At 39.2% G+C, this 21,761-nt stretch overlaps 3 protein-coding genes across 9 annotated transcripts; 1 reads left to right on the plus strand and 2 right to left on the minus strand.

Annotated features, from left to right (window-relative positions):
* Positions 1-1,065: 1,065 nt before the first annotated feature.
* On the plus strand, positions 1,066-5,590 carry LOC133734771 (G-type lectin S-receptor-like serine/threonine-protein kinase At4g27290). 4 transcript variants are annotated; one of them, XM_062162389.1, is made up of 8 exons: positions 1,066-1,295; positions 1,902-3,125; positions 3,307-3,420; positions 3,606-3,745; positions 3,850-4,060; positions 4,189-4,432; positions 4,539-4,689; positions 4,773-5,590. In XM_062162389.1, exons 2-8 carry the CDS (start codon positions 2,117-2,119, stop codon positions 5,067-5,069), a joined length of 2,166 nt encoding a protein of 721 aa, XP_062018373.1. In that variant the 5' UTR covers positions 1,066-1,295; positions 1,902-2,116; the 3' UTR covers positions 5,070-5,590. The 4 variants fall into 4 exon arrangements, with proteins under 4 accessions (XP_062018373.1, XP_062018369.1, XP_062018372.1 ...); XM_062162385.1 differs by lacking the exon at positions 1,066-1,295 and having other exon boundaries at positions 1,364-3,125; XM_062162388.1 differs by lacking the exon at positions 1,066-1,295 and having other exon boundaries at positions 1,364-3,125; positions 3,361-3,420.
* A 505-nt stretch (positions 5,591-6,095) lies between these two features.
* On the minus strand, positions 6,096-10,489 carry LOC133734772 (protein FAR1-RELATED SEQUENCE 5-like). 3 transcript variants are annotated; one of them, XM_062162392.1, is made up of 4 exons: positions 10,381-10,489; positions 9,983-10,117; positions 7,947-9,910; positions 6,098-6,643 (listed from the first exon to the last, which is right to left on the minus strand). In XM_062162392.1, exons 2-3 carry the CDS (start codon positions 10,095-10,097, stop codon positions 7,971-7,973), a joined length of 2,055 nt encoding a protein of 684 aa, XP_062018376.1. In that variant the 5' UTR covers positions 10,098-10,117; positions 10,381-10,489; the 3' UTR covers positions 6,098-6,643; positions 7,947-7,970. The 3 variants fall into 3 exon arrangements, with proteins under 3 accessions (XP_062018375.1, XP_062018374.1, XP_062018376.1); XM_062162391.1 differs by having other exon boundaries at positions 6,096-6,643; positions 7,947-10,140; positions 10,381-10,472; XM_062162390.1 differs by having other exon boundaries at positions 6,097-6,643; positions 7,947-10,117.
* Positions 10,490-16,109: 5,620 nt separating this feature from the next.
* On the minus strand, positions 16,110-19,990 carry LOC133734767 (G-type lectin S-receptor-like serine/threonine-protein kinase At4g27290). Of its 2 annotated transcripts, none has more exons than XM_062162380.1 (7): positions 18,287-19,990; positions 17,996-18,109; positions 17,653-17,807; positions 17,338-17,548; positions 16,968-17,211; positions 16,710-16,860; positions 16,110-16,625 (listed from the first exon to the last, which is right to left on the minus strand). In XM_062162380.1, exons 1-7 carry the CDS (start codon positions 19,566-19,568, stop codon positions 16,329-16,331), a joined length of 2,454 nt encoding a protein of 817 aa, XP_062018364.1. In that variant the 5' UTR covers positions 19,569-19,990; the 3' UTR covers positions 16,110-16,328. The 2 variants fall into 2 exon arrangements, with proteins under 2 accessions (XP_062018364.1, XP_062018365.1); XM_062162381.1 differs by having other exon boundaries at positions 17,996-18,106; positions 18,287-19,983.
* Between the last annotated feature and the right edge of the window lie 1,771 nt (positions 19,991-21,761).

Genomic DNA, 21,761 nt, shown 5'->3' on the forward strand with positions numbered 1-21,761 from the left:
GGTCTACAGAATAGACCCTAGTCGCTATATCTTCGGACCATGCAGAGACTATTGCTCTTCACGAAGAGATTCGTGAATGTATATGGATTGGATCCATAATTACGCATGTTCGAACAATTGTGGTTTGAAGTCTACCATAGATGAGCCTACGAGCATTTAGGATAATGCAGCTTGTTTTGAACAAATGAAGTAAGGCTACATCAAAGCGACAACACCAAGCTTAATCAGCAACAACAGACTCTCCTCAAGATCAAAATGAACTAGGTTCGATCTGAGGACAGTGTGGCAGACTTGCTCACTAAGTCATTGCCTAAATTCCACTTTCGAGAAACATGTTGGTAGCATCGTTTACGGAACTTATCTGAACTCCCATGACCGTAGTCATCAGGGGGAGATGCAGACATCAGGGGGAGATGTCTACATGTATGGTCTCGAAACGTGAAGGGTGTGTTGTGCTCTTTTTCCCCTTCGACTGAGGTTATTTTTGTCCCACTGGGTTTTTGTTACTCTGCAAGGTTTTTAACGAGGCAACGAGAGAAACACCGCGTTTGGGCAACACAAGGGGGAGTGTTGAAGGAAAACCTAATTTGTGTTTAGCCCAAACTCTAGGTTACTTGACCTAGTGGTAATAGGATTTAATTAGAAGGATCTAGAATCCTAATCAATGTAGAATTACTTTCCTTGTATGATTGAGATTCTATGCATTGTAATCCTCTATATAAAGAGGCCCCTATTATCAATGAGAATACACAGCAAATTCCTCTCAATTTCAGTTTCTCTACAACATGTTACAATATATTATCATTCAAGGGTATTTAGGGAAGTTTAAAAAGTTAACCATAGTGGGAAGAATTGGCTTAACATAATGGATATTAAAAAAGGAATGTACATACACCAACCAAGCAACATAATAAAAAGCCACATGTTCGGTGACTTTTAGTCATGCGTGGAAGTCCCCTAAAACTATAAAAACGGACATATAACCTTGTTGTCAATGTAGTAAAACTTCGTAAGTGGCCCGTAAACTCCCAAATTCTCAAGGCCCCACACCCTGAGAAAATCTATCTTTGGCCCATAGTCGCATACCGCCAGCAGAAACCATTTTCACATTCGTCCTCTTCAACAAAGCTTTCAAACAGTTCCCCGAACCCCCCAATTTGAATTCAGATGAGCTCGCTCAAAGCTAAATTCTTTTGAGCCGGAAACTCAAACTTCATTTTAGACCTGTAGTTTAGGCAAAGCTGCTGGTATTTTTCTGGGGGTACAGGCCCACCCGCTTGCTGTGTTTAACAATGGTAATCACTTCCTTACTCCACCAAAACTAGTTCTGCTCAGCAATTATTGTATGGGTTCATTCATTGAATTAGTCTCTTTCTATTTAGTTTCTTTCTTTTAGTGTGTGTGTGTGTGTGTGTGTAGTGTCGTACAAGAAATCAAAAGAAGAGTCTACCTTTGACAAGCTTGTCAAACACCATTAGTGTTTTTCCACCATACTTTGACGATTGACTGATTAGGAATTAGTGTTTTTCCACCATAGTTTGATAAATATAATACTGGGTGCTGGAGAAAGACGTCGTTGTTTTATTAGGAATTAGTGCTGTCATCTCTCATCTCTTGACGAAGTTTCAATTTTGTATGTACTAAATGTTGCCGGCCTTTGACTAATATGCATGCTTATTAGTCAATAGGCTTTGTCCGAACTTGCATATCTTCTTCTAGATCCTCAACCTACCACCGCATGTTTTTTTTGTTTCCCTTTTGATCAACCATATATTTTCTTTCCATTTTTTGAATATGAATGCTACTAGTAGAGTAGGTAGCTAATGAAGGAAAATTAAATTCGATGGGTGATCTTTGTTTTGTGGTGTTTAGTACTAGTTTGCTCTTTCTGTTGTTCACAGGTTCATTTGCAGTTGACAGCATCGGTCCCTCGCAGTCTATTCATGATAACAGCAGCACCTTGGTTTCAAGTGATGGAAGCTTTGAGCTGGGGTTCTTTAGTCCAGGTAACTCGAAAAATCGTTACTTGGGAATTTGGTACAAAAACATCCCAGTTAAAACTGTTGTTTGGGTTGCAAATCGATGCAACCCGATTGATGACTCATCCGGTGTGTTGATGATAAACAGCACAGGATATCTTGTGCTGTTGGGTCAGAATCAGAGTGTTGTGTGGTGGACAAGTTTAGCTAAGTATGCACAGAATACAATGGTACAGCTATTAGATTCTGGAAATTTTGTAGTAAGAGATGTGACAGATGGAAAGTCATTGTGGCAAAGCTTCGATTATCCTTCTGATACATTGTTACCAGAAATGAAGATGGGACGGGACTTTAGGACAGGTCTTAAAAGGGGATTATCAGCATGGAAAAATTCAGAAGACCCATGTCCAGGGGAATTCACTTATGGGATTGAAATGGAACCTCATGCATATCCTGAGGCATATTTTCGGAAAGGTGGTGTGAAATATTATCGTTCTGGCCCATGGAATGGCCTAAGATTCAGTGGTGCACCAGAACTAAGGCCTAATCCAATTTATAGTTTCGACTTTGTGTATAATGATGATGAAGTGTACTACATGTACAAACTTCAAAACAAGTCTGTAATTTCAATCATGGTCTTAAATGGAACCACGAGCACACGCGATCGCCTTACATGGATTGCAGCAGAGCAAACTTGGAGGGCCTATGCATCAGTACCTAGAGATTTCTGTGATCAATATAACCTCTGTGGAGCAAATGCAAATTGTATCATCAGTAACAATCCAGTATGTGAATGTCTACAAGGATTCACGCCTAAGTCACCAGAGAAATGGAATTCGACAGACTGGTCACTTGGATGTACGCGCAAGAAACCCCTAAGATGCCAGGAAAGTGATAAAGACGGGTTTGTCAAGTTTACTAACTTGAAATTGCCGGATACTACACATTCTTGGGTGAACAAAAGTATCAACATCAAGGAATGCAGAGCCAAATGCTTGAACAACTGTTCCTGTACGGCTTATACAAGCTCGGATATCAGAGCAGGAGGTTCTGGCTGCGCCATTTGGTTTGGCGATCTACTAGATATCAGAAACTTTCCGGGTACTGGCCAGGATCTATACATTCGAATGTCGGCTTCAGAGATAGGTATGGTACTTTGTAACATGAACTTCTGAAAGACTTTTATGTGAATTCAGTTATTCTTGCTAGTGTGTTTCAAGAATCTCATTGTTGTCTTTATATTTAAGTCATTAAACTTGCTTTCTCAATTTTCTCTGGGCCTGCAATCTAATATTTTTTCTACTTTAATGCGTCATCACATGACAAGAAGATGATGATAAAGTGAACACAGGAGTTATAGTTGCTGTTGTGATAGCCGCAGTGTTTTCAGGAATGCTCTTAGTTGGCTACTATGTCTACCGAAGCAGGACCAAATTGAAAGGTAGACTAACTTTGTAAAAATTATGTTGAATTGTGTTTGATTGTATTTGGATGAGCTCAAATGGCTAAAGGGCTTGAAAGTACTATGTGCTTTGAATAAGTTTTAGTGCGCGTTTACTTTTTTCTTCTACATTTCTTATAGGCTACACCCTAAAGCTAACATTAGGTTCATTTATGCTATATCAGAGACAGAGAAACGAGAAGAAAGGGCACAAAAGGAGGACCTGGAGCTCCCGCTCTTCAACATAAGCACAATAGCTAGTGCAACAGATGACTTTTCAGATGATTTGAAGCTTGGAGAAGGTGGCTTTGGACCTGTTTACAGGGTAAACTTTCATCTTGCTTCAGAATAACGGCCATAACTAACAAAGAATGACTTCATACTGAATTTCACAATACTTGAAATTTGAAATACTGTATAAACTTACAGGGGACACTAGCAGATGGACAAGAATTTGCTGTGAAGAGGCTTTCAAGCAGTTCTGGCCAAGGATTTAACGAGTTCATGAATGAAATTATAATGATCGCCAAACTTCAGCACCGAAATCTTGTAAAGATTCTTGGTTGTTGCGTGCAAGAAGAGGAGAAAATGCTGATGTATGAATACATGCCCAACAGAAGCCTGGACATCTTCATTTTTGGTATTTAGTTTTGAAATATTGTAAAAGTTTGGTAGAATTAGTTTTGTGCCTAGTAGATAAACAGTTTCATATAGAGAATAGTTGGATTTCGGATTAATAATATACTATTGGAATGATGAACTTGCCAGATCAAACAAGGGAAGAACTACTGTTAGATTGGCCTAAACGATTCCACATCATTTGTGGAATTGCTCGGGGTCTCCTCTATCTCCACCAAGATTCCAGGCTAAGGATTATACATAGAGATCTAAAAGCAAGTAATGTTCTACTTGATGATGAAATGAATCCTAAAATTTCAGACTTTGGCTTGGCTAGAATATTAGCTGGAGGAGATCAGACTGGAGGAAATACTAAGAGAGTGGTCGGGACATAGTAAGTTTTCCTCTAAACATTTGTCATGATAGACATGTCTACTTTTAATAATCGACATCAATGGTTTAGCTTCTCTTACTAATCTGCGATTTTCTACTTACTACAGTGGCTACATGGCACCTGAATATGCTTCTGATGGGCTATTTTCTGTGAAATCCGATGTCTTTAGCTTCGGTATATTGGTGCTGGAGATTATAAGTGGAAGGCGAAATAAGGGTTTTTATCATCCAGACGATAGCCATAATCTTATTGGAAATGCGAGTATCAAAAAAATGTTCTTCCTTTTACTTGTTAAACCTTTATACATAGAGATTGACGAATGGGGTTTGACGTGTTTCAGGCTTGGAGGTTGTGGAATGAAGGAAGGCCTTTAGAATTAATTGATTCATGGTTAGAGAGTTCATGTAATCTATCAGATGTGTTACGTTGCATTCAAGTTAGTCTTTTGTGCGTGCAACATCATCCTGAGGATCGGCCTAGCATGGCTTCTGTGGTTATAATGTTGGGAAGTGATATTGCATTGGCTCAACCTAAACAACCTGGTTTCTTTATGGAAAAGGAACATGAAGCAGGCCCTGATATAGGTAATGAATCATCTACCAATGAAACATCCATTTCGCTTTTGGAAGCTCGGTAAGGATCAATTTGTGTAGCCAGGTTCATGTTGCTTTGTTGAGGACATGATCATATATCTAAAACAGGTAACCTTTACATCTGTACGCTAGAAATTATACTTCAACATGAGGTAACTTGATTCAGAATAAGAAACATGCATTTTGCAACTCATATTGATGTATCCAAGTACAAGCCAATTTTATAAAAATTGGTGGAAAACGAATGTTGTTTCTTTTCTTTAGATTAAAGGGGGAAGACATATGATACACGATAACACTTGGCTAGACTGTGTGCTACTCTAAAGTCTATTACAATATATGGGGGTGCAAGAAGCTGCCTCGTCAATTGTCGGCGGCCAATGACACCACAGACCGGTCAGTTCAGCAAAGCTCACCCCTCGTGCATTTGACATTCTGACCCAACTCAAGGAGCAGAGCTGCCCTTGAACATGAAATGCAGTCATAGTGATATCAATTTAGTGAGTTTATAAATCAACATGTCACCTACTTTGATCTGTATTGGTTGTGGAGATAGTGGATTTTTTTTTTCCAACTGCCCTCAAGCCTTGATTGATGAAACTACCGAATACAAGATGAAGACATTGAGCATAAACCCTTAATTACAATAAGCATCTAGAGAACATCTTGAAATGATATCAGGCTTTACTAAATAAGTGTATTCAACTAGGCACCAACTAGCAAAGAGTGCTCTACTAGTTACTCAATTTGCTTTGACATATCAGAAAGATAACTCGATTACAACGAAGAATAATTACTAAAAGCATAGCTTTCATACTATATTGCCACTTGAGGATAAATCTGACGACACTTAGCTTTACCCTGCCACTAGGCGGTAGCGACTATTTGACGAAGCAAGGAACTCGACGCCTACCTAAAGTAGACAAGGCACTTTGAGTGCACACACAATCATGTAGCCTGATTAGCCTTATACAACAAATGTAGAGACTTATTACTCGCAAAAAGCCCAACCAAACTAAACAACATAAAAAAAAAAAGGGGGTGAAATTTGCACCCCCATATTTACAAACTACACCCATTTTCCTTTTTTTTTAATAATATTTCACCCAAATTTTATTGCACTTCCTAAAATGCCCTCAAAAGTAACATTTTCTTTTCTTTTCTTTTTGGGTCTTGTCTGCTCTCTCTCTCTCTCACTTTTTCTCTTCACGACAACAAGCTCCTCTTCTCTCTTTCTTCTCCAGAGAAAACGTCCTCTTCTCCATTGAAAATTGATCAACTTCTCCATTCAAAAGTCAATCAACTTTTCTCTTTTCAAACCAGATAGGCAATTGGTCATGCTCCATGTAACATATGTTACTGCATAAATCCTATTGACTTCAAAAAGATACATAGCTCAAATCCTAAATTTTTTCTACCAATTACATAGCTCAAATCCCCTAATAATACGTCATCTACAAAACTCTCCTATGTTGTGAGAGATACAAAAAGAACGTAGTCCAAGCCATGCTGCACAAAAAGCTTCCTGACCAAGTACACTGGGCCAATTTCTGTTTCATCTTTTTCCCCTTCAACTTCCTTAAAGAAGAGAGCCACACTTCCATAAATTTCTTGCTCTCTGCACAAAGAAGCAAAATGCAGACAGAGTCAGCTTACATTATTCATTTAAACCAAAGAAATACTAATTAAAAGGGGAAAGGGCAGTGTGTTAACACAATAATTTAGTTTAAGCACTGAGTGGCTATTGAGGTGGGTTCACGGGAAAAAGAGGAGACAAGTATGGAAGTAGGTAAAGCAAGCTGCCATTAAACACTCACTCACAGAAGATAAATCAACAGCTGGCCAAAAGAATCTGAACTATAATACACAATCTGAACTTATAGTACCCATGCGTTCAAACAGATTGTACTAGTTCCTTATTTCCTGATTTTGTACTATAAACATACAATGTGTCCAATATAATACACAATCTGAACTTATAGTACCTGTGATCTCTAAAATTATTGATAAACCAACTTATGTACTATAAACCAACTTTGATCTAATCTTAAGTTCCAGTTCTTAAACCATTCATTGATAATTCTGATTGTGTGCACCAAGATGTTGAAAAAGCACATAATTGATATTGAAACTAACATTCCATTTCATCAATACCACAGCTTCAGAATGGAGGTGCATCTCGAGGATAAAAGTGACTCAACATCAGCCATATTAATTAATAGGAAAACCAGCAGATGTTCTCTTTGGAGTCACTTGCCAAAAGTTAGTGATCGAAGAAGGTTACACAGAGCAAGACAACCCTCCAGAACAAATCTTCAAGAGCATTGGCCAATTCAAAATCTGGGAAATCATATTAAACGACCGAGATGACCTGAAAATCAAAGCTGTCTATCCAGACATCCAACCATCACCAGAAAAGATGCTTACAAATGTGACACCAGAACATCAACCACCTTCAAAAAGAGCTTTGCAACTACCTAAAGACTAAACTCAGAAAGAGCTCTTTAAATTAGAATCCAGCAAAAAACAAAAAAGGTAAGAGCATAACCTCCTTTTCTTTAAAAATGTTTATATTTAAACATACAACCAGCCATACTAACCAACACGCCATCCACTCTTCAATGCTTTAAAATACAAGTACACAAAGACAAAGAGATCCAACACTAAAATAGGAGTCAAGCATATAACCTTAGTACCCGAATATAGTTATATATAACAAAAAGACTACTAGAAACTAAAAAAATGAGGGGCCAATCCAGCAAACAAAGTGACTCACATAATTCAGTTTGCCTAATCTCAGAATGCATAACAAAAAACAGCAATTTAGCAACCAATTCAGAATTCCTCAAAATGCATAACAAATAAATCAGAATGCGTCAACCAAAAGAAAGAAAGAAAATAAACAAAAAATTCTGACTAACCCAAAAGAAGCTGGGAGCTTTATCTCACTGTGTTCCTAGTGTGGTAGACTTATTATTTGATGGACACTTGTTACGATAATGGCCAGTATTACCGCACCCACTACATTTTCGAGGTGCCTTCTCCACTCTCTCAAAATATGAAGGTTCCCGCCTTGTAGAGCTAGTTTCCTTTCTTTTATTTGATCCTACCGGACGACCTTTGTGAGGTTGAAGAGTAGGTTCAAAAATTAAAGGACAAGATGCACCAAGAATCTGAGAAAGCTGCCTTATGGCATTTTCTTTTTGCGCTAGCGGCTGTTTTTCGTACTTCTCTTTAACCTCAGATAAAAGACTACTAAATGGATCTTCATGATCCAAGCTTGCACGATGATCATTAGTGAATGATCTTGTGCCAATCCTCCATTGCTCATGAATCTGATTTAAAGGCAACACTTCAATATTCATCTCCTTGATCATGTGCACACATGGAAGACCCATGGTTTTGGAAAACTGGCCCTTGCATTGGGATGAATAGTCTTTGGTATTTGCCAACAAATATTGCTTTTGTAACTCAAACAAAGCATAGAAAGATACCTTATTAATCACCTCTTTAAAGAAAGGGATGCAAAGCTTTTGAGGAACACGAATTTTTTCACTTGCAAGTTGAGTTCTAATTTCTTGAAACTGATTTTGAATAGCAAGACAAATATTTTCCTTCACTTCACGGAGACCACCAGTAGAAACTTGAAGATATTTCTTTAAGGTTCCATGTGCACCTTCTGCTCTAGAAGTAACATTATTACCGAAGTGTGAAATCTGTCCGGTCCATGCAAATACAAACCTCTCTTTCCATGGAAGCCAAGTATTGCCAATGTAAGTTAGAATGGAAGCATAGTCTTTGTACTCAATTTGAAAACGGTTCCAAGCTTCATTAAACGTTGACACGTCCCAAGACTTTACAAGGGTACTCCAAGAAGACATAAAACCAACCCAATCTGCATCTTCCTTAAACTGACCCTTACAATGTGCAAGAATATTTTTTTCAATATGCCATATGCATAAAAGATTAGGAGTCATCGGAAACACAACTTGTAATGCTTTCATTAAAGCCAACTCCCTATCAGTTATAATCGCCAATGGATGATTACCATCTCCCAACAACTTACTGAACATTTCAAGAGCCCACTGATAATCCTGTTGTTCCTCTTTTTGCATGAAAACAAAACACGAATAGAATGATGTGTTGAAACTCGACACTCCTACAATCTCAAGTAATGGCATCTTGTACTTATTTGTCTTATAAGTACAATCCATCACAAAGACATTAGAGTAGCTTTTAGTCAACTCAATGGAAGTGGGATGAGCAAAGAATAGATGAGTCAAATGACCAGAGTGATCATATTTGACATTATGAGAAAAACCAGCACCACCAAGCTCATCTAATAATGCTTGAATAATCGAACGCCCACCTAGACTCTCCCTTCTAAACTGAGATGTCTTGCTATATATATTTCTGGAAACAGCTAGAAGATCAGGATTACTTTGTCGAAGCGAAGAGAGAATTTGACGTGGTTTTATGATAGCCCGACTCATTTGTTCAACTTGTGAGGCTTCCTCTTTAGTAAACCGACGACAATATGGATGTCCAGCCATGTCAGTGGAAGGCTCATGGTTATGTAACAAGCTACTTATCTCAACCTTCCACAACCCTTCAGCTGTCCTTCTTCCCACAATTTTGAAAGGGCAATCTATCCGACGAGAAGCTGAATTCTTTTTCTTCTCCTCAAGTGCAGAGCAGGTTCGATAACAACCACCTCTATCACAACCAATAGCCACATCTCTATTGCTTCTAGATCTTTTAATTACCATAACGTAACCTTGCAGCAACCCAATCTTACGAATAGCACTGACAAGGTCTTCTCGATTTTCAAAAAATTTCGTCGATAATGAGAGGAATTCATCAGAATCATCAATCATAGAGGGGCCTTCAAGCAAATCAAAGAAAAACAAAATAATTAGCTCTAAACATAATAAAAGTGATAACACATAATACTTACCATTGACAATGGGGACTTCAATGATACTAGACGGGTGATTTGACTGTAAGTCTTCTTCCATATCATCTGAAGACATAGAAATTTGCAACCCAGCATCTAGGGGCTCTTGTTCCATTGTTCTGACCTCCCCAGCAGCTGATTTTGGGCATAAAAGCAACCTAATTTTTTCAATCTCCAAATTTTGAAAGGATTTCAAAAAGCAAAAAGGACTCCAAATTTCTCAATTTATCAGCAAACATATTACCCACAAATCATAAAGAAAGAAACTTGTCCAATTTGAATGATCTTGTGGGGAAGGAACAGTAAGAAATATTGAATTGCAAAAGAGAAAAGCAAAGTTAAACATGAAATTAGAGTAGATATAGTGAGATAATAAAGAGAAAAGTTGGGATTGTAACCTGGTTTGGAAAGAAGAAGGGTTGAAGTTGATCAATTTTCAATGGAGAAGAGGACGTTTTCTCTGGAGAAGAAAGAGAGAAGAGGAGCTTGTTGTCGTGAAGAGAAAAAGTGAGAGAGAGAGAGAGAGCAGACAAGACCCAAAAAGAAAAGAAAAGAAAATGTTACTTTTGAGGGCATTTTAGGAAGTGCAATGAAATTTGGGTGAAATATTATTAAAAAAAAGGAAAATGGGTGTAGTTTGTAAATATGGGGGTGCAAATTTCACCCCCCAAAAAGGAAAAAACAAAAACTAGCAATAAAATAAAAGCCAAGGCAGGGCCAAATAAGTGAGCCCAAACCTAAGCACTAGCAAGGAGATCACAACCATGTAAGGCCGAGCCCAATTCAAGCACAGCCCCCGCCGACTGCCCACTGCCCTGGTTGTACCACCACCTGCGTCGGGCTGCCACCTCCAACACTTCACCAACCCTGTTGCCCCAAGATTGTTGCTACACCGCTCACGCTCTCCAAACTCGGCCACTCCACTGCCGTCCCACCACGACCTACACTCCACAAACCTAGGAATCCACCCGATCTAGATTGGATCTTGGATGAATCACGACACCAACCCACAATAGAGCAACCAATAAACAACCTTACAGGACCCGCCCCGAATTTCACCCTGAAATCTAAGGTGCCCTTGTGGGCTCATTTAAGGAATAACTCTACCGAAAGTTCGGCAACATTACTCTTGAAAATGGACTACCCAAAAACCTGTGGACAACTAAATTCACACTTCTAAATATTTCACAACCAACCTTAACTCCTGGAGCCTACCTGCTCCTCATTTTCATATCAAACTCCACAACAGATACAAAAGTCTGCATCTACCCAATTTACACAACAGATTGGTTATCAGAGCACTTCTAATCCACAAGGTATACAAGAAAATAAAAATACGGTAAGTATGCGGAAGCTGTGATGTTGACTATGCCTCGACTCCAGGTACGCCCGACCTCAACTAATTTAGTCTGAAAACTGGGCATGTGAAACCGAAGGGCCCAAGGAAACGTATTGTAAAATACGTTTGAGTGAGTGGACAAAAATTAATATTTGAGTAACTGAAAACGAAATAAAACTTTAATACTTTTCCCACATTTTCCTTTAAAATCATCGATGCATGCAACGTTTAAGAAACACTTTTCTTTAAAACTGAAATTCTCGTAAAAATGAACCAGCCTTGCTAGTTAAGCATAAATGTATAGTATGGGGAAGAAATGTCACCATACGGTAAAGAGAGCCTCCCAAGCTCGGGATAATGGCTCTGAGAGTCCATTAAGAAAATACTTGTTCTCGAGTCAACTTTGTTTGTTAAGTAATGAATACATGTGATAGTTTCGGGTGAAAAATATTTAGCAAATTAAGCAATGAAATCAATCATAGATGATCGAACATATTTGCCAATAAGATATTAAACAAAGAAAAACAAACAATAAAATAGAAAGTAGAGGTGTGCAACTGCCGGGCCAAGACCAAGCTGGGTTTAGATTTATATGAACCACATATTGGAGCATTATTTTGGTGCTATACCGTCAATTAACCTCAGACCAAGCTGGGGCCAATATTCCTAAATTTATACAGTAATAAGATTTATGTGTACGTACCACAAATTGGAGCATTTTTTTAGGGACGCGGATCCTCTCCTAATCTCTTTATTGTCCTGAGCTTCCTAAGCTTTGGACCAGATAACGACACATATCTATATCAGATCCAACGGCCTAGTACTAACAATTCTTTTTCATTCTTCAGTTCTCTCTCTCTCTCTCTCTCTCTCTCTCTCTCTCTCTCTCTCTCTCTCTCTCTCTCTCAAGAGGACTCTTCCAATTTGTTCTTCTAAAGCCATCAGCGATTATGGCTTTATCAAAATCTGATTTCTTTCAATGCTTTATTAGGATTTGCTTCATCAAAATCTGATTGCTTTCAATTTGTTGTTCTAAAGCCATTAGCGATTATGCGCCGATCATAGTTTTTGCTCTCGTGTTTCCTTCACTGATTTTGTTTTCTTTCTTCCTTGTGGTCTTCCTTTTCTTCATACAGCCCACTGGGTTGTACAAATTGCGCCATGAATTTACCAGTCATCAACACCAATATATACGACAAGCATTAATTGAAGTGGATTTTGCTGTAACTTTATGACTTTGTCAAGGGGAATCCCAAGGCTTCCTAGGCTCAAGATAAACCCCTTCGGCGCATGTGAAATGCTCCAACTGTGCATTACAGCACAGTGCCTGGCCACTTTGACAGGTTCGGGGTTAGATTTTGCTGTAACTTGGTATGGAAGAAGGTTTGATTTTCTGAAATTAAAATAAAAATTCCATTAAATAGGTGTCTTAGGTTGATCCCTAAAATTAGTTTCTCATAAGGGAATTATTCCTGCAGCAGTATTATCTCTATTTGGAAGAATCAAAATGGTTGATGGGGTTAGGGGAAGATGGTGCCTTTCTTGCTGACAAGCAATTTTTATTGAATTTTTCTTCTGATTAGTTCAATGCAGGGAGTTTTTCTTCTTCTGATTAGTTCAATGCATAAATTTTTATTGATGATGTTTGAATTGGTCTTCTTAGTTCAATACAGAGAGTTTTTCTTCTTCTATAACCTTGTGAAATGACAAGATTGAGAAGAGAAGAGAGAATAGAGAGAAAGATATTGCATATATTAGAAGGTCTCAACTACCAACTTCCCATTGTCTTTCGATTTGGCTATTCTTTTCGCTCGTCGTCTTCATCACAATTCCAGACCCAATCATCTCAGACGAAATCAAACCACCTTCCATGGCTCTTGATTTATTTAAATTTTGATGGAGTTGGTGTTCTTTTCTTAAATCGAAACAAAATGACTTGTTTAATGGGTGGAGGATGAAGGATGAACAACTGGAAGAGTGCGCATGAGAGAGAGAAAAGAAAAAGAATATTGGCAATAGTAGAGGAAAGTGAGCTCTATAAGCAAAATGAAAACCAAATTTATGGTAGACCATTATATCTAACAATAGACGCGTGTCTTCATCTGCTTAAAAGCTTAGGTAGCTCAGGTAAAATATGCTTAGGAGAGGATCCTCTCCCTTTTTTGAGTGCGGCATGTTCTTGACAAGGTGAATTGATGCATCAATGAAATGTAACCACGTTGGAAACAACTGGAAACTAATTTTTCCAAATTTCCCTTTCACATTCCATGAGGGCAGGAAGGGGACGCAATCAAATATCAAAATCTCATCTGTGGAACCCGATATGTACAAAGAAAAGTGACATTACATTGTTATCATCTCTTTCAGTCAGGTAAGATGCACAAAGGGGTGTTGAGCTAATTTGCTAAACTGGTATGAGGAGTCATTGCCTCAATGAAGCTCGTTATATTCAGCGATAACTGACAAGGCAGCTTCTTGCTCCTCTCTATTATATTGTAATCGACTATAGTGTACTTATATGAGAATTTTTCTAAGTATAACTAGTTCTATCGGGTCAGCCCCAGTTTGCCGCCAGAGGCACTAGAGCCGTCAAAGGTGTGACCTATGGAAACACCATCACATGGACTATCACCTGAGCTCAGATTCAGGCCAATATCACCTCTGAAGCGCCACCACGCCCCTCAAGGTCACCTCGCTGAGGCATCAGAAGCTGCAAACTGATGCACATCAATCCCACATCGGAAACCAAGAGGAGAGTGATCTCCTCTTCATCTATAAAAGGTTCATTCCTCTCTCTTCATTCATTATGCATTAAATACTTATCTAACATTACGCTGTCAACACAAATATATTGACTAACTTAGGCATCAGAGTAGAGAAGACCGCCAACTGTAGTCTCCCCTCTGACGCTCTTTGTATTTCATTTGACAGGTGACACTAGTGCTACGCATCCTTCAGTAGCAGTCCGAACTCGGATCAGCGTTAACGAGATTTGGATACTCCCAGATCTTGAACATTAACACATAGAGTGGCAATGTAGAATACGTCAGGCATAATGCCCAATTTGCTATCATAAATTTTATTTTAGCTAATTTATTATTCTAAGTTTTCAAAGGCACTGTTTTTAATAACGATCACCTATTGATCACCTACTCAGTTGAATCTTTGTTCAGTTGTGCTCAACTGATCTTGGCTCTAATTTCAATAGTAGAGAATAATGAGGCAAATAAATGTAACAGTTGAGCGCAACAGACTTAGAAAGTAACTGAGTAGGTAAACATAACTAAATTGTTTATATACATCTTCACATTCTAACATATCCACAACCAAAGATAAGAACAAGCATTCTTATTTCTCTCTCTCTCTCTCTCTCTCTCTCTCTCTCTCTCTCTCTCTCTCTATTGCCATTGCGCTAGGGTTTTCAAAAAAAAATTCTTGTCTCCGTTTGATGGCACGTCCATGGACATGTCGTCAACTAGCGTTGTTGATGAGTGCGCATGGTGCCTGACTTCGGGACAGTGTCGCTATAGATCGATGGAAGGTGGTAGGAGAGATCAGGGTCATTGTCTGGTGGTGGTCTGATTTTCGTTGGCCGGGTTAAAGGCTAATGTCGTCGAGGGGTCTACCTAAGGTCGTCGGGTCTAGCATGGTCGAATGCGATTGTTCATTGGTTGCTCTATTGTGGGTTGGTGTCATGATTCATCCCATCCCAGATCCAATCTGGATCAGGTGGATTCCTGGCATGGTGGAGTGCATGCCGTGGTGTGTTGGCGGTGGAACAACCATCTGGGGCAACATGATTGGTGGAGCGTTAGAGGTGGTGGCTCGACGCAAGAAGTGGTGCAATAACGGCAGTGAACAGTCGGTGGGGACTATGGTTGAATTGGGCTGGGCCTTACATGACTGTGATCTCCTTGCTAGTGCTCGGGTTTGGAGTCACTTACTAGGCCTTAACTTGGCTTTTATGTTTTTGCTAGTTTTTGTTTTTTATGTTGTTTAGTTTGGTTGCACTTTGTGCGAGTAAGAAGTCCCTACATTTGTTGTGTATGGCTAATCAGGCTATATTTCTGTGTGTGCACTCAAAGTGCCCTGTTTGCTCTAGGTAGGCGCGGCGAGTTCCTTGCTTCATCAAATGGTCGGTACCGCCTAGTGCCAGAGTGAAGCTAAGTGTCATCGGATGTATCTTCCGGCGGCAACATGGTAGGAAAGTTACAATTGTGCCAAAAACAATTGTGTTTCATTGTAATCGAGTTATCTTTCCGTTATGTCAAAGAAAATAGAGTAGCTACTAGAACACTCTTTGCTAGTTGGTGCCTAGTTGAATACATTTATTTAGTAGACACACCTAATATCATTTCAAGACATTCTCTAAATGGTTATTGTAATGAGGGGTTTAGGCTTAATGTCTTCCCCTTGTATTTGACAGTTTCATTAATCAATACTTGAGGACAGCCGCACTAATCCTTTATTCAACAAAAAAAAAAAAAACATCGCCACAACCCAGATCAAAATAGGATAGTCTTATCAACTCGCTAAATTGATATCACTATGACTGCATGTTTAAGCGCAGTTCTCCTCCTTGAGTTGGGTCAGAATGTCAAATGCACGAGGGGTGAGCTTTGCTGAACTGGCCGGTCTGTGCCGTCATTGGCCGAGCTTATCAATGAAGCCCGTTATATTAAGCGACAATTGACCCGGCAGCTTCTTGCTCCCCCATTTATTGTAATAGACTTTAGAGTAGCACAGAGCCAAGTGTTACTGTGTATAAAATGTCTTCCCCCTCTAATCTAAAGAAAATAAACTACATTCGTTTTCCACCAATTTTTATAACATTGGCTTCTACTTGGATACATCAATATGAGTTGCAAACTGCATGTTTCTTGTTCTGAATCAAGTTACCTCATGTTGAACTATAATTTCTAGCGTATAGAGACAAAGGTTAACTATTTTACATATATGAACATGTCCACAACAAAACAGCATGAACCGAGCTACACAAATTGATCCTTACCGAGCTTGCAAAAGCGAAATGGATATTCCATTGATTGATGATTCATTACCTATATCAGGGCCTGCTTCATGTTCCTTTTCCAGAAAGAAACCAGGCTGTTTAGGTTGAGCCAATGCAATATCACTTCCCAACATTATAACCACAGACGCCATGCTTGGCCGATCCTCAGGATGATGTTGCAAGCACAAAAGACCAACTTGGATGCAACGTAACACTTCCGATAGATTACATGAGCTCCCTAACCAGGAATCAATCAATTCTAAAGGCCTTCCTTCATTCCACGATCTCCAAGCCTGAAAAACGTCAAACCCCATTCGTCAATCTCTATGTATAAAGGTTTAAAAAGGAAGAGGAAGAACTTTTTATTTGATACTCACATTTCCAATAAGATTATGGCTTGTGTCTGGATGATAAAAACCCTTGTTTCGCCTTCCAATTATAATCTCCAGCACCAATACCCCGAAGCTAAAGACATCAGATTTCACAGAAAATACCCCATCAGCAGCATATTCAGGTGCCATGTAGCCACTGTAGTAAGTAGAAGCATCGCAGATTAGTAAGAAAAACATAACCATTGATGTCGATTATTAAAAGTAGAGATGTCTATCATGAAAAATGTTCAGAGGAAAACTTACTATGTCCCGACCACTCTCTTAGTATTTCCTCCAGTCTGATCTCCTCCAGTTAATATTCTAGCCAAGCCAAAGTCTGAAATTTTAGGATTCATTTCATCATCAAGTAGAACATTACTTGCTTTTAGATCTCTATGTATAATCCTTAGCCTGGAATCTTGGTGTAGATAGAGGAGACCCCGAGCAATTCCACAAATGATGTGGAAACGCTTAGGCCAATCTAACAGTCGTTCTTCCCTTGTTTGATCTGGAAGTTCATCATTCCAATAGTATATTATCAATCCAAATCCAAATATTCTCCATATGAAACTGTCTATCTACTATGGACAAAACTAATTTCACTAGACTTTTATAATATTTCAAAAGTCCATACCAAAAATGAAGTTGTCCAGGCTTCTGTTGGGCATGTATTCGTACATCAGCATTTTCTCATCTTCTTGCACGCAACAACCAAGAATCTTTACAAGATTTCGGTGCTGAAGTTTGGCAATCATTATAATTTCATTCATGAACTCGTCAAATCCTTGGCCAGAACTGCTTGAAAGCCTCTTCACAGCAATTTCTTGTCCACCTTCTAGTGTCCCCTGTAAGTTTATACAGTATTTCAAATTTCAAGTATTGTGGAATTCAGTATGAAGTCATTCTTTGTTAGTTTTGGCCATTATTCTGAAGCAAGATGAAAGTTTACCCTGTAAACAGGTCCAAAGCCACCTTCTCCAAGCTTCATATCATCTGAAAAGTTATCTGTTGCACTAGCTATTGTGCTTATGTTGAAGAGCGGGAGCTCCAGGTCCTCCTTTTCTGCCCCTTCATTCTTCAGATTTTCTTCTCGTTTTTCTGTCTCTGATATAGTATAAATGAACCTAATGTTAGCTCGAGAGTGTAGCCTATAAGAGAAGAAGTGTACAAGAAAAATGTAAACGCACTAAAACTTATTCAAAGCAGATAGTACTTTCAATCCCTTTAGCCATTTGAGCTCATCCAAATCCAATCAAACAGAATTAAACTTAATTTTTAAAAAGTTAGTCTACCTTTCAATTTGGTCCTGCATCGGTAGACGTAGTAGCCAACTAAGAGCATTCCTGAAAAAACTGCGCCTACCACAACAGCAACTATAATTCCTGTCTTCATTTTACCATCATCTTCTTGTCATGGTTGATGATGCAGTAAAGTAGATAAAATATTAGATTGCAGGCCCAGAGAAAATTGAGAAAGCAAGTTTAATGTCTTAGATATAAAGACAACAATGACATTCTTGAAGCACACTAGCAAGAATAACTGAATTCACATAAAAGTATTTCAGAAGTTTGTAAGTACCATACCTATCTCTGAAGCCGACATTCGAATGTATAGATCCTGGCCAGCATCCGGAAACTTTCTGATATCTAGTAGATCACCAAACCAAATGGCGCAGCCAGAACCTCCTGCTCTGATGTCCGAGCTTGTATAAGCCATACAGGAACAGTTGTTCAAGCATTTGGCTCTGCATTCCTTGATGTTCATACTTTTGTTCAGCCAAGAATGTGTAGTATCCGGCAATTTCAAGTTATTGAACTTGACAAACCCATCTTTATCACTTTCCAGGCAGCTTAGGGGTTTCTTGCGCATACATCCAAGTGACCAGTCTGTCGAATTCCATTTCTCTGGTGACTTAGGCATGAATCCTTGTAGACATTCACATACTGGATTGTTACTGATGATACAATTTGCATTTGCTCCACAGAGGTTATATTGATCACAGAAATCTCTAGGTACTGATGCATAGGCCCTCCAAGTTTGCTCGGCTCCAATCCATGTAAGGCGATTGCGTGTGCTCGTGGTTCCATTTAAGACCATGATTGAAATTACAGACTTGCTTTGAAGTTTGTACATGTAGTAAACTTCATCATCATTATACACAAAATAGAAACTATAAATTGGATTAGGCCTTAGTTCTGGTCCACCACTGAATCTTAGGCCATTCCATGGGCCAGAACGATAAAATTTCAGGCCACCTTTCCGAAAATATGCCTCAGGGTATGCATGAGGTTCCATTTCAATCCCATAAGTGAATTCCACTGGACATGGGTCTTCTGAATTTTTCCATGCTGATAATCCCCTTTTAAGACCTGTCCTAAAGTCCCATCCCATCTTCATTTCTGGTAACAATGTATCAGAAGGATAATCGAAGCTTTGCCACAATGACTTTCCATCTGTCACATCTTTTACTACTAAGTTTCCAGAATCTAATAGCTTTACCATTACACTCTGGGTATACTTGGCTAAACTTGTCCACCAAACAACACTCTTATTCTGACCCAACAGCACAAGATATCCTGTGCTGTTTATCATCAACACACCGGATGAGTTATCAATCGGGTTGCACCGATTTGCAACCCAAACAACAGTTCTAACTGGGATGTTTTTGTACCAAATTCCCAAGTAACGGTGTTTCGAGTTACCTGGACTGAAGAAACCCAACATAAATGTTCCATCACTTGACACCAAGGTGCTGCCATTATCACTGATAGACTGCGAGGGACTGATGCTGTCAACTGCAAATGAACCTGTGAACAACAGAAAGAGCAAACTGGTACTAAACACCACAAAACACAGATCACCCATTGAATTTAATTTTTCTTCATTAGCTACCTATTCTACGGGTTGCATTCATATTCAAAAAAAAAAAAATGGAAAGAAAATATATGGTTGATCAAAACAGAAAAAAACATGGGGTGGTCGAGGATCGAGAAGAAAATATGCAAATTCGGTGAAGGCCTATTGACTAATAAGCATGCATACATATTAGTCAAAAGCAGGCAACATTTGGTATTAGGCAAAAATGAACTTCGTCAAAAGATGAGAGATGATAGCACTTGATTAGGAATAAAACAATCACGTCTTTCTCCAGCAACAGTATTATAGTCATCGTTAGTCAACCATCAAAGTATGGTGGAAAAACACTATTGGTGTTTGAGAAGTTAGAAGTAAAAATTTTCTTTTGATTTCTTGTACGTATTCTCTTATCTAAAGCTCCAGCGTTCCTGAACAGTAATTTACGATATTTGTTTACCATTTTGCTCCTCCCTCGAAATCAAATCACCCCCAGACTCTCTATCTACTAGCTGTCGTTTTTTCGTCTTTAATGCAAACAGAAATCAAACCCAATCACTCTCATAATTCATTTGCCACCCTCTTCGACTCCCACCACAATAAATCATAATTTATATGCTTAGTGTTTGCTGCTCATTAGTTTATTCTAAATATAACTGGTCATCCATGCTATGGACAGCTGGGGGAGAAGAACAGTGACTACTGCACAGAGCATTAGCTAGATTTTGGATTTTTCAGAGACTGCAAGCATATAATTTAGGCCTTAACTAAATTAGAATTGAGAGTGAGATAAGGGAAGATGTTGATCCCATAACTCACATGGTGTGCTGGCAGTTTCTAGTACACACTAAAAGAAGGGAACTACACAGAGAGAGACTGATTAAATCAATGAACTAGTTTTGGGGGAATAAGGAAGAGATTACCATCGTCTCACGGAAAGCGGGTGGGGCTGCGCCCTATAGAAAAATGCCAGCAGCTTTGCCTAAACTAAGGTCTAAAATGAAATTTGAGATTCAGCGAGCTCATGTGAATTCGAATTAAGTTCAACGAACTGTTCGTAAGGGTTGTTGAAGAGGACGAACGTGAATATGTTTTCTGCTGGCATAATAAATTTTCTCTGGGTGGGCCTTGAGAATTTGGGAGTTTATGGGCCACTAACAAAGTTACATTTAGGAAAATTAGCTAGCTTTCTTTTATGACAGATTTTTGCCGACAATAAGGTTACTGGAAAAGCGAAATGTCTAAAAAATTTAAGGATTTTCTCTTCTTCTTTTTTTCCTTTTTTCAGTATTTTTTTTTGGAAGTGAAATTTGCACACCCCACATTACAATTTGCACACCCTTCCTAATTTTTTAATATTTTCTGATGTCCTCTTATATTTGTTTCCCATATTACCCTTACATATTACAACATATTTCTTTTCTCTCTCTCTCTCTCTCTCTCTCTCTCTCTCTCTCTCTCTCTCTCTCTCTCTCTCTCTCTCTCTCTCTCTCTCTCTCTCTCTCTCTCTCTCTCTCTCTCTCTCTCTCTCGTATACTTTATTTCTTTATATAGGTACGTGATCTGATCAGTTTGGACACCCCAGATCATTTGAGAAGAATCAAGGTCGAGACCCGGATCGTTGACCCGAGTGCTTCTACCGACGACCCGATTCCATCTTCGCCGTCCGGCCACGACACGACGGCGGACCACCATAAATCGAAGCGTCTCTTCATCTTCGACCTCTTGGTGGTCTCGGATCATCGATGCACTGGCTGTAGAGAGAGAATCGAAGGCCCGAAGTTCATGATGCTCTGACGGTTTCTGGGCAAGTTCCGACAACTCCGTCTTCCGGCCACCCCACGACGGCGCACCAGCACTGTTCTCTTCGTCTCGATGTCGTTGTTACACTTCTGGTTGTAGTTCGTTCAATCGTCGACTGTGGAGGAAGAATCGATGACGAGAAGTTTTTGGAGCTCCGACGGTCATCATCGAATTCTGGCCACCGATTGACTTGAATGTGGTATGAAAATTGATCCCCTCGTCATGCTCTCACGTTAGTCTACTTAGCTTTTCAATTCGATCGATTTTGACTGATTTTGGTTTTGGGGTTGCTTTGGCCCTGTCGCTGTCTTCGACGCCAACAAGTTTTCCAGCGATATTCTGGGCTGTTCGAGGTATATATGAACCTTCTTCTACTCGTTGTGCTCTACATGCTGATATAAT

The sequence above is a fragment of the Rosa rugosa genome, chromosome 2, assembly GCF_958449725.1.
Source record: "Rosa rugosa chromosome 2, drRosRugo1.1, whole genome shotgun sequence".
Taxonomy (NCBI): Eukaryota; Viridiplantae; Streptophyta; class Magnoliopsida; order Rosales; family Rosaceae; genus Rosa; species Rosa rugosa.